Here is a 15,221-nt window from a genome sequence, read left to right as displayed (position 1 = left end):
CATAGTGAATTGGATTCAGAAATGACTTGCGCGTAGAAGACAGACAGTAGTGGTCAAAAGGACTTATTCAAGCTAGAGGTCTGTGATTAGTGCTGTCCTGCAGGGATCTGTACTGGGACCCCTGCTATTCGTGATGTGTATAAATGAGTTGAGTGAAAATTTAGATGGGTGGGTTATTAAGTTTGCATTTGAAATGAAGATTGGTGGTGTTGTGCGTCGTGTAGAAGACTGGTAAAGAATACAGCATAATCAGTTGTCGATGTGCGCAAAGAAACGGCAGGTGAAGTTTAACCCAGCCAGATATGAAGTGTTGCACCTTGGTAGGTCAAATGTGAAGAGATGGAAGAGTGTTGATGAGCAGAAGGATCTTGAGGTCCAAACTCATAGCTCCCTGAAAGTGGCGACATAAGTGGATAGCCTGGTTAGAGTCATATGGCATGCTTGCTTTTATTATTCAAGGCATTGAGTTCAGAAGTCAGAAAGTTATGTTGTAGCTTTACATAAAGTTATAAAAGGTCATATCTGTGGTATTGCATACATTTCTGGCCACCCCACTATAGGAACTGAGGCTTTGGAGAGGGTGCAGAAGACGTTCACCAGAATGTTGCCTGGATTACCAGGCATCTGCTATAACAAGAGGTCGGACAAATTTGAGCCGTTTTCTCTGGAATGATAAAGGCTTAGGGGAGATCAAACGGAGGTTTTAAGATTATGAGAAGCGTAGATAGAGTAGGCAAGTAATTTCAGAGTTGAAATGACTAATACCAGAAGAAATGTATTCAAAGTGAGGGGGGTAATTTCAAAGGAGATGTCAGAGGAAAGTTTTAGCGTAGAAAGTGCTGGGTGCCTGGAATGCACTGCCTAGGATGGTGGTGGAGATGGGAACACTAGAAACTTCTAAGTGACATTTAGATAGGCACATGAATGTGGGGAATGGAAGGACTGGGACATTGTGTATACCAAAGAGATTAGGTTAGCTTGCCATTTCATTACTAATTTATTTGGTTCATTTCAACATTGTGGGCTGAAGGATCTGTTCCTGTACTGTACTGTTCTATGTTCTATCATCTTGCAGTTTGTAACTTCATGTCAAATGTGAGGATGGTCCTACCTCTAGCAATTCCTTAAGGTTGTTATAGCCGGGGGTGGTAGTGGGGATAAGCTCCCATTATCTATTAAATGTTCCCAATGGCGTGCGTCTCAAGTAGCTTCTGACAACCAAGTCCAGCTCCTGGTCTTCACGTGTAGCTTAGCTACTAATCCCAATGGAATCGCTTCTACTGACAGGAGAAGAGGCAAAGGCACCTTAAAACCAGTCGCTTCAGGCAAGATGGGTCTCGTCAGCCATGGTCGGCAGCTCATCTAGAACAAGGAAAACCATGATCTCAAACCTCTGTTGTCTTGCAGCTACACCCACTCATGAGGAAGGCTTTAGGAATAAACCCCAGGGGAAAATCTGGAGCTGGAGTCCATAAGGCAGACCTACATTGAGTTCAATGCTGACTGGCAACCCCTATGTTTGGAGGCAAAGGATCTTTTCGGCCTTTTCTTCTACTAATTACCTTAAACCCATACTCCTAACCTATCTTTTCAGCGAATTAGGTTCCTCCTGTTCATCCTGTCTGAGCCACTAGTAATTTTAGACGCCACATGTAAACCGCCCTTTCTGCTCCCAGAAAAAAACAACTCAGTCTAGCTAGTCTCTCCTCATAACTATAATTCTCCTGATCTGGCAACATTTTTGTAAAGTTTTCTATGTCCTGTCTAGTTCTATCACATCCGTCCGGTAGTGTGTTGACCAGAGCTATAGCCTAACTAGTATTTTCTGCAAATTCCACCTGACCTCCAAGTTACTATATTGTACAACCTGGTTAACAACAGTAACTGTGTTTTACCTCTTAGCTATTTTATCAACCAACCCTGCTACCTTCAGGAACATGTGTAAGTATAGGGGTACCTTTTGAGCCCAATGAATTGACCAGTGAGTGTATGTTCATGGTCTTCTGCTGCTGTAGCCCATCCACTTCAAAGTTTGACGTATTGTGCATTCAGAGGTGCTCTTCTGCACTCAACTTGATGTAACGTGTGGTTATTTGAGTTGCTGCCAACATCCTGTCAGCTTGAACCAGTCTGGCCATTCTCCTCTGACCTCTCTCATTTACAAGGTGTTTTCATCCACAGAACTGCCACTCACTAGATTTTTTTTTCACACTAGTCTCTGTAAACTTTAGAAGAGGTAAAACTCTAACCTTTTACCTCTTCTTACCTGCCTATTACTTCACTCTGGGTCCTCTCCTCCTTCCCTTTCTCCTATGGTTCACTCTTCTTTCCTAACAGATTCCTTCTTCTCCAGCCCTTGACTTTTCCCAGCCTCCTGGTTTCACCTATCAACTTCTAGCTTGTCCTCCTTCCCCTCCCTCCAAACTTTTTATTGTGGCATTTCCCCCTCTTCCTTCTCAGTCCTGAAGAAGGGTCTAGGCCCAAAACAGTCCACAGATGCTGCCTGACCTGCTGAGTTCCTTCAGCATTTTGTGTGTGTAACTTTAGAGACTGTTGTGCATGAAAATCCCAGGAGATCAGCAGTTTCTGAGATACTCAACCCACCCCATCTGACACCAACAAACATTATATGGTCAAAGTTAACTTGATCACATTTCTTTCACATTCTAATGTTTGGTCTGAACAACCACTGAACCTTTTGCCCTTGTCTGCATTCCTTTTCGCATTGAGTTGCTGCCGTGGGATTGGCTGGTTAGATACTTGTATTAATGATTAGGTGTAGAGATGTACCTAGTCAAGTGGCCACTGGGTGTAAATGTGCATGTAATTAAATGTACAGTAGATGTTCAGGAACATGTGTAAACGTAGAGGCAGATACATTGGGGGGATTTAAGAAATCCCGAGGTAGGCACAAGGATCATAGAAAAATGGAAGGCTTTGTCAGAGGGAAGAGTTAGTTTGATCTTAGAGGAGGTTAAAAGGTCAGCAGAACATTGTAGGCTGAAGAGCTTGTACTGTGTTGTAATGTTCTGTTCAATGTTCAGTGTGGAAATGTACTCCAAGGCCTCTGTTTTTTACATTGAGTGTCCATGGGACAATTGTGACGTTACTGGTAAGACCCGGTTCCTGAAGGTTGTTATATCCGGGAGTGGTAGTGGGGATAAGTTCCCACTGCCAACTAAATGGCATGAATCTCAAATTACCTCTGACAACCAAGTCCAGCTCCTGGCCTTACCATGTGGCTTAGCTACTAATCCCAATGGAATTGTTTCTATTGACAGGAGGAGGGGCAAAGGCGGATTACTGGCGCCTTAAAATCAGTCGCTGTGGGCAGATCAGGCTGAACAGCCGTGGTTGGCAGCTCATCTAGGAGAAGGAAAACTCTGATCTCAAACCTCTGCTGCCTTGCGGCTACACCCACTCACGGGGAAGGCTTCGTGAGTAAGCCCCAAAGAAAATTCCGGACCTCAAGTCCCTATGTCAGTCTGCCTTTCCTTTGGATTCATCAGCCATGGAGAGGGGGAGCCTGCTACATGGGCAACAGCTTGCTCTCCATATCGTACTGCCTTGACTTACGTATCATGTAGGAGCTAAGACACAACATCCATGCTCGATCCTGACCAATGGAAGCTGGCCCTTTGGTAAGACCACTTCCCAATAGGGGTGGCAAAATGTATCCACTCTCATTTCTCCTTTTTGTAACTGAAGTATTTTGCCATTCCACAACTTGGTTTTATTTAATTGTTGCAATTTTAATCCTGTGCCAATTTCCTCCTACAAGACTCTGCCCATAACCTCTCCAGCCAGGCTTCTCGTCTCCTGTCCTGATGTCTCTCTCTCTCTCTCTCTCTCTCTGTCTTTGGCTCATTGTCAATTTTGTTCCCCTGGTAATGCTCCTGGGAAACGCCTGGAGTTATTTTGCTAAATAAATCTTGAGTGGCTGCTTTTGTTGGTGATGATTATCCCTCCACCACATTTCTGCAAAATGGTAATTAACTTCTTCACTGGAAAGGCTCTCAAATTGGTGATTTTGAGGTCGGAAATACAGCATATAGCATATTTCTCTTATAATATTAGGTCAAACTCAGACCTCTTCAGAATGAACAAAACTAACCACTTATTAAAAAGGGAGTCTGCATCGGAGAATAATATTTATCAATTTTGTTTAAGGCATCCTTAATGGTTGCCTTTATATTGGCAGTAGAACTGAGATAAAATGAGGAATGTTTGCTTCTCTGGGGATGTTGTAATATGCTCCACCGTTTCTGATCTAAAAAGGGAGGGAAGTGTTGGGTAGGGCTTCCAAATTTGCTTTGGTGTGTTCCTCAAGATTCTATAATTCCACCTCACTTCAGTGCACTCCAGCTGGACACACCATAGAGTCATAACTTAAAGCTGAAGTACAAAGATTAAGCAACAGTGACTTGAGGTCATAATTAATTGGCACACTTATCATATCATAGACAACACACACAGAATGTTGGAGGAACTCAGCAGGCCAGGCAGCACCAATGGAAAGGAATAATAAACAGTTGACATTCACGGCTGAGACCCTTTACCAGGGCTGGGAAAAAAAAAGACACTTCTCATCTTTTCTTTTCCCTAGTCCTGGTGAAGGGTCTCAGCTTGCAGCATCAACTGTTTATTCCTTTCCACAGATGCTGCCTGGCCTGCTGAGTTCCTCCCGCAGTTTGTGTGCGTTGCCCTGGATTTCCGGCGTCTGTAGATTTGTGTTATCATATCAGGGTCATCGAGCACTACAGCACAGAACATCGATTTCCCCTTCTGGTAACTTTTTTTTCCCCTACCACTTTTTTCTTGTTCTATTCTCCACTTTGACCTCTTACCTCTTCTCCTCACCTGCCTATCACCTCCCCATGGCACCCCTCCTTCTCCCTTTCCCCCCAGCTTTTTATTCTGGTGCCTTCCTCCTTCCTTTCCAGTCCTGAAGAAGGGCCCTGCTTCAAAACATTATTCATATTCAGAGATGCTACCTGACCTGTTGAGTTCCTCCAGCATTGTGTGTGTGTGTAAAACACAGAAACAGGCCCTTCAGTCCATCTAGTCTCTGCCAAATTGTTATTGTGCCTAGTCCCATTGACCTGTAGCTGGTCCATAGCCCTCTATACTCCTTCCACTCGTGTACCTATCCAAACTTCCCTGAAATGTTGCAATCAAACCCTCATCCACACTTCCACTGGTAGATGGTTCCACACCAGTTCCCTCCGGGCATGATGAGCCATTGATTTAAGAGATTTACCAACACATCAGTCAATAGCTGGATTTCCAACGCTACTCGTGAAATTTAAGCACAAGAATACAATGCAGTACCTAGGGCCAGCCCTATTGAATGGACCGAATGGCCTAATCTACAAGATTCAAGGTTGTTCAGTACACTAATGTAAGGGTCAAGGAAATTATTGTTACTCCATATCTGATGCTGCATAAAAAAAAACACACCATAAAGTCTAAGTGCCCACTCATCATAAACACAAGGTTGCTGGAAATCTTGAGCAACACACACAAAATGCTGGAAGATCTCAGCAGATCAGGCAGCATCTATCATCATCATGTGCCATGACGTGGGCGATCATGGTCTTATCTATGACCATGATTGTTCTTGGCAATTATCTTTACATAAGTGGTTGGCCATTGCCTTCTTCTGGGCAGTGTCCTTTCGAGACGGGTGACCCCAGTCATTATCAATACTCTTCAGAGATTGTCTACCTGGCGTCAGTGGTCGCATAACCAGGACTCCTGATATGCACCGGCTGCTCGTACGGCCATCCACCACCTCCCCTGGTTTCATGTGACCCTGATCGGGGTATAAGCAGGGTGTTATACCTTGTCCAAGGGTGACCTGCAGGCGAGCGGAGGGAAGGGGTGCCTTACACCTCCTTTGGTTGAGTCGTATCTCCACCCCGCAGAATAAGCAGTTGTTGTTGCTGGCGAAGACCCTTCACTTGGCGCGTTCTGGAGCTTCCCTCAGGTGGACATTAAACGATCGTTTCACATTATTTCAAAGGGAAGGTATCGACAGTCCGAAACGTACCGTACAATCAGGATCGCCAACCAGATTTGTTCCTAGATCATGGTCTTGAAACTTTATTGTCTCTCTCACTACGCTTACTGACTGACCCGCTGACTATGTCTCTTACTGTAAATACAGATTATTAATGCATTATCACATTCCCAAATCCTATATTACAAATTTTGCGGTTGATAGCTCGGGATGTCCAACGCATAAATCCAACGGGCTGGGTGGACCCAGGCGGAATGAAGCGGCGTGGCCGGGGATGGAATCTCGACGCTTAAGGCGGTCAGTATGAGGTTGAAAACCCGATCCTCCGGTCCAACAGGAGGGAGCGGACAGCTCGGAATCCTGTTTAGCTGGCACTCTTTGTCGATCCTTTGCATCATTTATTACTGCAAACATAAAAATTGCGGTCAACGCCACGGGAAGAGGGCTTGCAATAAGTCCTCTGGTGCACGAAGAGTTAAGAAACTAGAAACCTTGTTTGCGCAACAATCAGTAAAGATCTGAGCCGCGCCAAAATGTCTAGACTACCACATGATTGCAGACAGCCAATGGCTGGGATGGAACCTAGGAGGCCCAGTGTGTTGTAAAGAGAGAGAGAGTGAGAGAGAAAATCCGCACAGTGCAGTGTAACTGTCCGTACAGGGTGCATGAACGGACCCAGAAATTTCTACTCTGCTACTCTACTTGTGTCCAATTTTTAAAAAAACTTGGGATTATTGCATACATCTGTAACTAGCACGTTGCACCGGTGGTCTGCGGCGTGCATTACTTGGAAAGAATCGAAATTACTCCAAGATCTCGCTTGCAAATTATTTGGATCTATTACAGAGGAGGCAAAAAAGAGCATTTGAAGACTGCAGCTTGAACGAAGAGAAAGCGAGAGGTGTTTTGTTTCTGAGGGAGGGGAACGGGGCAGTGCATTGAACAAGGAATTGCAAATCTCACGGTGGAAAATCGTTAAATATAAATTTCTGCCCTTCGTGCATTGCGTTTGTGGATGTGATTGTTGCAATTTTTTTTTGCATTGGTTGCTGTTGCATTTTTTTTGCATTGGTTACTGTTGGAGTGTTTTTTTTACTCCAGTACCCTTTGCACAGTGCCCTTTTACAGCCGAATGTTGCAGATTGGTAAACTGTGTAGGTGTAATCTGGTCCCGGAGCTGCCTGGCTGTGCTGGCGCACGGCTCTCTCCCCGGCTTGATGCCGTCTGATCTCCCTTTTTAAAAAATCCCCTTCCCTCTCTCCCCCTCCCACCCCCCTCCTCCAAAAGAAGGACGAGAGCGATAGAGGGGGGAAGAGGAAAAAAAAAGGACAAGGTTGCATTCTGAAGCTGCGGGGTTATAAATTGCACTCCCCGGCTATCGCGATCATAATCGTCGCATGTTCAGATCTAAACGCTCGGGCCTTGTACGGCGACTTTGGCGAAGCCGGGTAACGGGGAGCAATGGGCAGGAGACGGAGGATTGGAGCGACCCGGCCGGATCGCTAAATGAGCTCAAGTCGGTGACGCACTCGCTGCTGAAGAGGCTGAAGGAGAAGCCCCTGGAGCTGCTGTCTCAGGCGGTGGAAAGCAGAGGGGGGCTGCACACCGCTTGCGTCCTGATGGCTAGGAACGAAGTTAGGGTCGGCAAGCAGACCCTGGCCCCCCAGCTGCTGCTCTGCAGACTTTTCAGGTGGCCCGACCTCAAGCAGCTCTTCGAACTCAAGAGGCTTTATCCCTGCGAGGCTTTTAACAGGAGTGCGGACCACGCTACTGTATGCTGCAACCCCTATCACTTCAGCCGGCTCTATGGCCCAGGTGAACTTCTTTTTTCTCTCTTCACACCCACCTCCCCTTCCAGTTTAAAATCCCCCTCGAGATCCATCGCCTTAATGTATTTGCATTCGTGTTAAGCTCCCCCGTTTTCAACTGGCAGAGGCGGGCCGTGTGTTGCTGGGTGCCTCGCACGCCACCGGGTTTTCAGAATTTTCTTTTCCGACCATGAACACACTTACAGTTTAAACAACCGCAAAACCCCCTCCGGGGTTACGAATGAAAGGCTCTCATCTGAACCCCAAGAACCGGGTTTGGGGAGGCCACGTGATCGCCTCGGTACCTGGGTGCTCAATATTTATTTTGCGCACATGGGTTTAATCTCAGCCAGCCCGCCACGAATGTCACATTTTTTTGGAAACGATTCCGAGCCTAAAGTTCAGCGTAAATTAAGGGTCAATACATTAAACACCCCCTCCCCGGAATAATTTATAAAATATGCCAACAGCCAATCTCAAGGTTTATTCAGGATTCAAGACTGTTTGTCATCTCCAGTACTCCAGAACGGAATAATTGAACTCCCTTTTCCAAAGTTCACTAGTATCATTTTGTGGAACCTAAATTCGCAACATTTCTTTTAAAAGCAGGAATTGTGCAGCGTATTGGCAATGTGCGTTTAGAAATAGATTTAACGTGAATCATTTAAATAGCAAAAATAAATGCAAATTTATCAAGTCGATAGGCCTGGCTACATTTCATTCATGAGAGCCGTAGCTTTCATTCATTAGGGGATGTATTTTTTCAAGCCATTTGTAAATTGGTTGTCTGTCTCACTCATTCATAAGGTTTCGACAAATATATCCCAGACAGATAATGACAGGGCCGGCGAACAGGTGAAATCTGATGTCCTTGGGTCTAGATTAGTGGGGTTCTGGGAGGAGGGGGGGGAGAAGGAGAAAGATATTTCTACGCTCGGCAATCTGATCACTCCTAAGTGATTGAAATGAAACGGGGTGTGCGGCCCCAGGCGCTTTAATGCACTTTTTTGTGATTTTTTTTCCTTCCTCCTCACAAGCAACATTAAGACTGGAACCATGAAACTGTCAACAGCATGTCCCAATAAATAAATGTTTTTTAAAAAAATGTCCCAGCAGACAGGATCTGGTGGGCTACCTGATTTAATCTGTGTCAGCGCCTCGTGAGGACTAGGCGTTGGGTTTGTGGAGGTTTTCGCAACACTGGGTTGGAGTTCGGTTTGTGTTTCAAACTTTTGCATATATGGCAAGTGATTTTATTTTGGATACCCCGGTATACAATAACCTGAATGAAATTTGATCTGATTTAAATATATTTGCATAGTTTAGTATTTAATTTCTGACATTTTCATTGTTTGGGTCACCGTCATACTGAAGGAACTTTAGAGCTCATCCCTTTAAATTTTAATTTGTCATATTACTGTTTCCATAATTGTAATGAACTGACGGGTGCTCTGTGCAATTCTGGAGGACATAAGGGTTTGGAATAACTGGGTTTTATGGATAGTAGTATACCAGCTAATCTGAGTTTTGCCTCTTCCCTATTGTACCTTTATGGAACGCCAGACTTCATAGCTGACAGGGTGGGGGGGGGGGGGGACACACACACAAATTTAAAAAAAACTAAGTGTGTGTCTCACCTTGTTAAACACCTTGGAATACTAGTTGGCCTACTGATGTTACTGGGAAAATTCATGGTGAGAATTTATTCTAAAAATCACGAGTATGCTACATTTTGGCCCAATATAAAAGAACCTGTGTCTCCTTTTATATATATAAAAAAAACTGCCTTGTCTCAAGTTCCGTTGAGTTTTTACAAATGGCTGAGTTACTGGTGCGTGACGCGACAACTTTATAATGTCACCGATGCAAGGTATCTGTCAGCCTGGATAGTCTTGTGGGTCTTCCCCTCGCCCCACATTTTCTTTATGGGAAAAAATCGATCATTTGGATAGCAGGTTTCGCTTTGCTTTCTCCCGAGATCCGGTTGGAGAGAGATTGTTGATCTCTCGCAGTTTGGGAGGACTGGCGAGTCTCCTTCACCTGGCCGCGCCCTTTCACGTGGTGCTCATAGAAACTCCCTTTCCTGGATCACCCGATTCTGCCAAAACGGTTTATTTGAAACTCCCAATTGTACAGAGGGCTCCAAAATTCCAGCGAACGTGACTGAAAGATTTTCTCTCTCTCTCTTTGTGGGAGGAGATTAGATCTGGAATCATCCCTTTGAAATGAGATCGATTTCAACTCGTTTTTTTCTCTCCTCCCCCCCCCCCCCCCCCAAGAAGTTCGAAAGCTATTTAGGTGAAGGAGTGGCGGTAATATGCAGTTTGCATATGCCTGGCGCCAGCCTGGCTCCGCGTTCATCTGACGACTGAATCTGGGCAATTACTGCATGCTCACTCTCTCCACATTTAAACCTTCACCTAGACGCAGGCAGGATTATTACCCCTCTCTCTTTACTTTTTTTTCTTTCTGTTAATTCCCATGTCCTCATTTTCAGATTCTCCACCTCCTCCTTACTCCAGATTCTCTCCGAACGACGAGGAAAAGCCATTGGGTACGTTTATGTTTATAAAATTACAACTTTGTGGAAAGTCGATGTAAGTTTTCAAGGAAGTGGTTGTTACACTGAAGCCAGTATCACTGCAGGAATATGCGACTCTCTAATGAGTAATGCGATGTTTCTCTAGCAAAATATTTTAAATATTTTGTATGAAGTTAAGGATTTGTCAATGGGCACCTGCCGTATCAGAATTTGGGAAGGTTGTTGGGATTTACAAAGATTTTGTTTATATTTTTATAACAAGGGTTGTGTTATAGCAGTGATTTTTCTTGGAAGTATTTTAACTGGAATTAAGCAAAGCAGCTATGCACTGCTCAGTTGAACTGGCCCTTTATCAGAATTTGGGAAGGTTGGTGGGATTTACAAAGATTTTGTTTATATTTGTTTTTATAACAAGGGTTTTGTTATAGCAGTGATTTTTCTTGGAAGTATTTTAACTGGAATTAAGCAAAGCAGCTATGCACTGCTCAGTTGAACTGGCCCTTTACACTGACTGAGGGGAAGCCTGTGCCTATCAGGAGAGCTCGTGAGTGAGTTTGGTGGTTGCCAAACATCAAAACTACAGCGAGGCTGGTCGTGGTTACCACTGTGTACTGCTGGGCGTGCAAGCACTCAGCCTAGCTTCATTTTGGCCTAGATTAAACTTTTCTTCAGTTCCACAGTGAAAGCATTCCCCAGTTTGAATGATGTTTAGAATAAATAGTTTGTGCGAAGAAAAGAACTTTTAACGGTCATTTAATAAAACATACTGCTCATTATACAGGGACATTTCCCCTGATGTATTCGGATGCCCATCAATTGGATGAGTGAGGGACTTTCAGGGCTTCCCAGCCTGGGGCCCCACAGACCCCTCGGGTACCGGTAGGAGTCCATGACATTAAAAAAAATAGGGAACCCCTAGTTGGAACAGTACAGCACGATACAGGTCCTTTGGCCCACAATCTTGTGCCATCCCTTTAATCTACTCTAAGATCAATCTAACTCTTCTCTCTCACTCGCCCTCCACTTTACAACATACAAACAGCACAGGCCCTTCAGGCCACAATATTGTGCCATCCTATTAACTTACTCCAAGATGAATTTAACCCCTCGCTCTCATATAGCACCCCATTTTTTCTATCATCCACGTGCCTATCTAAGAGTTTCTTAAATGTCCCTGATGTATCTTTCTGGCAGTGCACTCTGTGCGTACAGCACTCTCTGTAAAAATAAAATCCCCTCCTTAAACTCTCCAATCACCTTAAAATACTGCCCCCCTCGTATTAGCCATTTTTGCCCTGGGAAGAAGCATTTGGCTGGCTTCTTGACAGCCTGTGCACACTTCTGTACAGTCACCTCCCATCCTCCTTCAGTCCTATCTCATTCAACCTGGTCTCAAAAGACTTTGTTTCTTTCATTAGAAGCTTTGTAGATTTCTCCGCCTACCAATAACATCTAAAACCTTGTGAATATTATGTGATGTATGTCCAGTGGCCGGGTGGAGATACAACCCTACCAAAGAAGGTGTAAGGCACTCCTCCTCTCCGCTAGCCTGCAGGTCACCCTTGGACAAGGTGTAGCACCTGCTTAGCAACCCCTCCCCTCCCCTTTCAGGGTCACGTAAAGCCATGGGAGCAGGTGGTGGATGGTCGTACGAGCAGCTGGTGCACATCAGTCCTGGTTATGCGGCCACTGACGCCAGGCAGACAATCTCTGAAGAGTATTGATAATGGCTGGGGGGGGGGTCACCCGTCCTGTGCAGACACTGGCCAGAAGAAGGCAGTGATGATGTATGTGCGGGCCCACTGAAGCTGTAATATGGTTGAGTACGCCAGTTTCTCTGCAACGTTGTGGGCTTGTAGAACGGTAGTATTGCAAAGATTTACCCTTTACAATCTAACAGGCACTTTAACTGGTGCACCCATAAAATCCTGTGATTCTTATTTCCTCAGAATGTACAGTGTCCTACACTGAAACGGAAGCCACCAATTCCCCAAACATCACACCTGGAGATTTCTCAGGTAAGCTGTCTTCTATTTTGTCAATGTACTGTGCAAATTGTTGAGAAACCTGCATTAGATTAGTACTGTCAGTGATAAGTATAGTGCACAGTTTTATTTTTAAATGGTTTGGTAATTCCTTCTGAGAATATTCATGAGGTTTTACTTGATATGCGATGGACTGATTGCTTTTGAACATCCAGTGCCAGTCTGGTTTGATGCTGCATGGAGTCACTTGAATCCTCATCATGTTGTGTTACTTTGTGGTGAATTCACTGTTTTGTGCTTGAAGGACTGGTCGCATTGGAGTGCCTTGTCCACATGAAACTTCTGTGGTTGTGCGTTAACCCAGTGCACCGGAGCGTACTGCCATCGTTCTGGGCTGGTTCGCGTGCCGGAGGCTGGCTTGTACCAGTACTCCGGGTGGCAGAGATGTGGCACTTGTAGGCCGTGCCTTCCAGGAGAAGTGTTCCAATGGAAAGGGCAGGCTGTGAGTTGACTGCTTGGGGTATCTTGGATTTGGTCACTTGTCACAGAGTGAACGGCTAGTCACTTGCTGAAGGAATTCTTTTCTGCCAAAAATCGGAGTGCTGTGTTGTGTTTTACATTAATTAATGTGAGAGGGAGAAGTTTAAGCATTAACTAGTTTTTTTGATAACTTCCCTGCTAACTCTGAGAGGATGTAACAGAGTGGAGGGGAAACCTCTTTCTGGGACCCACAGTAACAACAACTTCACTCACCCCAACACTGAACTGTTCCCACAACCTATGGACTCACTTACCATCTCATGTTCTCAATATTAATTGCTTTTTTTTTCTCTTGGTATTTGAACAGTTTGTTTTTTGCACATAGATTGTTTGCTTGTCTTGTGTGTGGATTTTTCTTGATTTTATTGGGTTCTTTTTGTATTTGTTGAGAATGCCTGCAAGAAAATGAATCTCAGGTTGTATATGGTGACATATATGTATGTATTTTGATAATAAATTTACTTAGAACTTTTGAGAGAAGTGTGAGATAGGTCTTGGGTTAGATTAAAAGATCGGCACAACAGTGTGGACCAAAGGGCCTGTAGTATAGTGTTCTATATTGAGATTCATCGTAGGAGTCCCATTCCTTGATTGACTAAATCAGATTCTACATGCTGTAAGATGGAGTTAAGATCTCAGATCGTTGACCCTTTCAAGTATTTTGCTTTGGTGCCTCGGTTAAACTGGCAGTCAAGTATTTTGCTGTTCTGCGTTCACATAATCAGAAATAACCTATTTTCCAGTGGTGAGGAAGTATTTCTTCAAAGAATGTGTATAGTTATTTATTTGGTGGAAAAGTGGCATGCTGTGGAACGTTGAGGATAGGGCCTCTGCTTTCGTGAAATCTGGGTGTTCTCGTAATGAAACCCAAAGTTAGCGTGCTGTTACAACAGTTAACTAGGAAGGGGAATGGAATGTTGGTCTTCATTTCAAAGGGCATGGAACAAGAGAAGCTAACGTCTTCGCTTGGTGTGGTGAGAGCATGGAACGAGCTGCCAGCGGAACTGGGGGATGTGGGCTCGATTTCATCATTTAAGACAAGTTTGGATAAGTACGTGGATGGGATGGGTATGGAGGGCTGTGGTCCAGGTGCGGGTCAGTGGGACTAGGCAGAATAACAGTTTAGCCGAAGGGTCTGTTCCTGTACCGTAGTGCTCTTTGACTCTTGTTCGATCTGTGCAGGACTTTGGTAGTTCAGGTCACTTTACTAGAGGAGGGATATACTTGCCAGTCCAGCAAACGTTCAGTTGAGATTGTTACATAAAGAAGGATTAGCCCTTTGCGCTGCAGATTAATTGAGAGGTGATCGAGCGAAGCACATTAATGTTCTGTGGAAGCACAGTAGGGTTGCAGTAAGGATATTCCAGATCTAGGGGGCGCAATGTCACGCTAAGAGGCCATTGGTGGGATGGAAAGGAGGAGGGAGTGCTCCTTTTAAGACCACAACAAGCTGGATTTCTCCTTCTCAGTGGCCAAATGTTTTAATTGAAATACCTAATCCCATTCCCAGATATCAGTTCATGGCCTCTACTTCCATGAAGAGACCACTTTCAGGTTGAAGAAAGCACCATCTGGGTACTGTCTAACCTGATGGTATGACCACTGAGTTCTTTAACTTACAGCAATTTCATCCCCTTCCCTCTGCTTCCATTCCCCTCTCTGGCTCCCCTCTTCGCTCGCCTCTTCCTGTGCTCCTCTTTCTCTTTCACCCATAGGGGCAGTCTCCTTTCTTATCACATTCCTCCTTCTCCAGCCTTTTACGTTTTCCACCAATCACCTCCCAGCTTATTACTTCATCACCCTTCCCCACCCACCCTGGTCTCACCTTCTAGCTTGTCCTCCTTCCAATCTTTCCTCCATCCTTTCCAGTCCTGAAGAAGGGCCTCGGCCTGAAATGTGGACTCTTTATTCCTTTCCTGCTGCCTGACCTGCTGAATTCCTCCAGTATTTTGTGTGAGTAATTCTCTACCCAGAGAGCTGAAGAGGCTGAGTTATTGAGTATGCAGAGAGAGAAAGACCTTTGGTCCGTGGGTCAACTATTACAGAGACCAGCTGGCACTAAGATTAGATCAGCTGTGATCTGACTGAGTGGAAGAGATCCTGATTGGTCTACTCTGGTTCCTATCCGCTGTATTTTATTTGCTCAGTGGTTGGAGTCGTGCTACCCCTGGGCTTAAACGCTGGAATAAAATCTTTGCCAAGGTGTCTCCTTCAGGATTACAGTGGAGTGTAGTGACTGCTGCTGGAAGATGTGTGCGGACTTGTGGCTGGACGTCAGACAAGAGGCTTGCCTGGCCGAGACGCCCTCCCAGTGAATTGCTGCC

The 15,221-nt window shown here is 44.9% G+C and overlaps 1 protein-coding gene across 2 annotated transcripts in view; it reads left to right on the top strand.

The window, feature by feature from the left end:
• Positions 1 to 6,444: 6,444 nt before the first annotated feature.
• Positions 6,445 to 15,221, top strand: part of smad6b (SMAD family member 6b) — a 72,291-nt gene continuing 63,514 nt past the window's right edge. The window contains exons 1-3 of one of the 2 annotated variants that reach the window (XM_073032640.1): positions 6,445 to 7,837; positions 10,328 to 10,384; positions 12,322 to 12,390. In XM_073032640.1, coding sequence (XP_072888741.1) covers positions 7,420 to 7,837; positions 10,328 to 10,384; positions 12,322 to 12,390 — 544 coding nt within the window. In that variant the 5' untranslated portion in view covers positions 6,445 to 7,419. The remainder of the gene's footprint in view (positions 7,838 to 10,327; positions 10,385 to 12,321; positions 12,391 to 15,221) is intronic. The other variant, XM_073032641.1, reaches the window with a different exon arrangement.

This window comes from Hemitrygon akajei, chromosome 30, assembly GCF_048418815.1.
Source record: "Hemitrygon akajei chromosome 30, sHemAka1.3, whole genome shotgun sequence".
NCBI classification, from domain to species: domain Eukaryota; kingdom Metazoa; phylum Chordata; class Chondrichthyes; order Myliobatiformes; family Dasyatidae; genus Hemitrygon; species Hemitrygon akajei.
The sequence above is the reverse complement of the archived record's forward strand: the minus strand, read 5'-3'. Positions and strand labels throughout refer to the sequence as shown.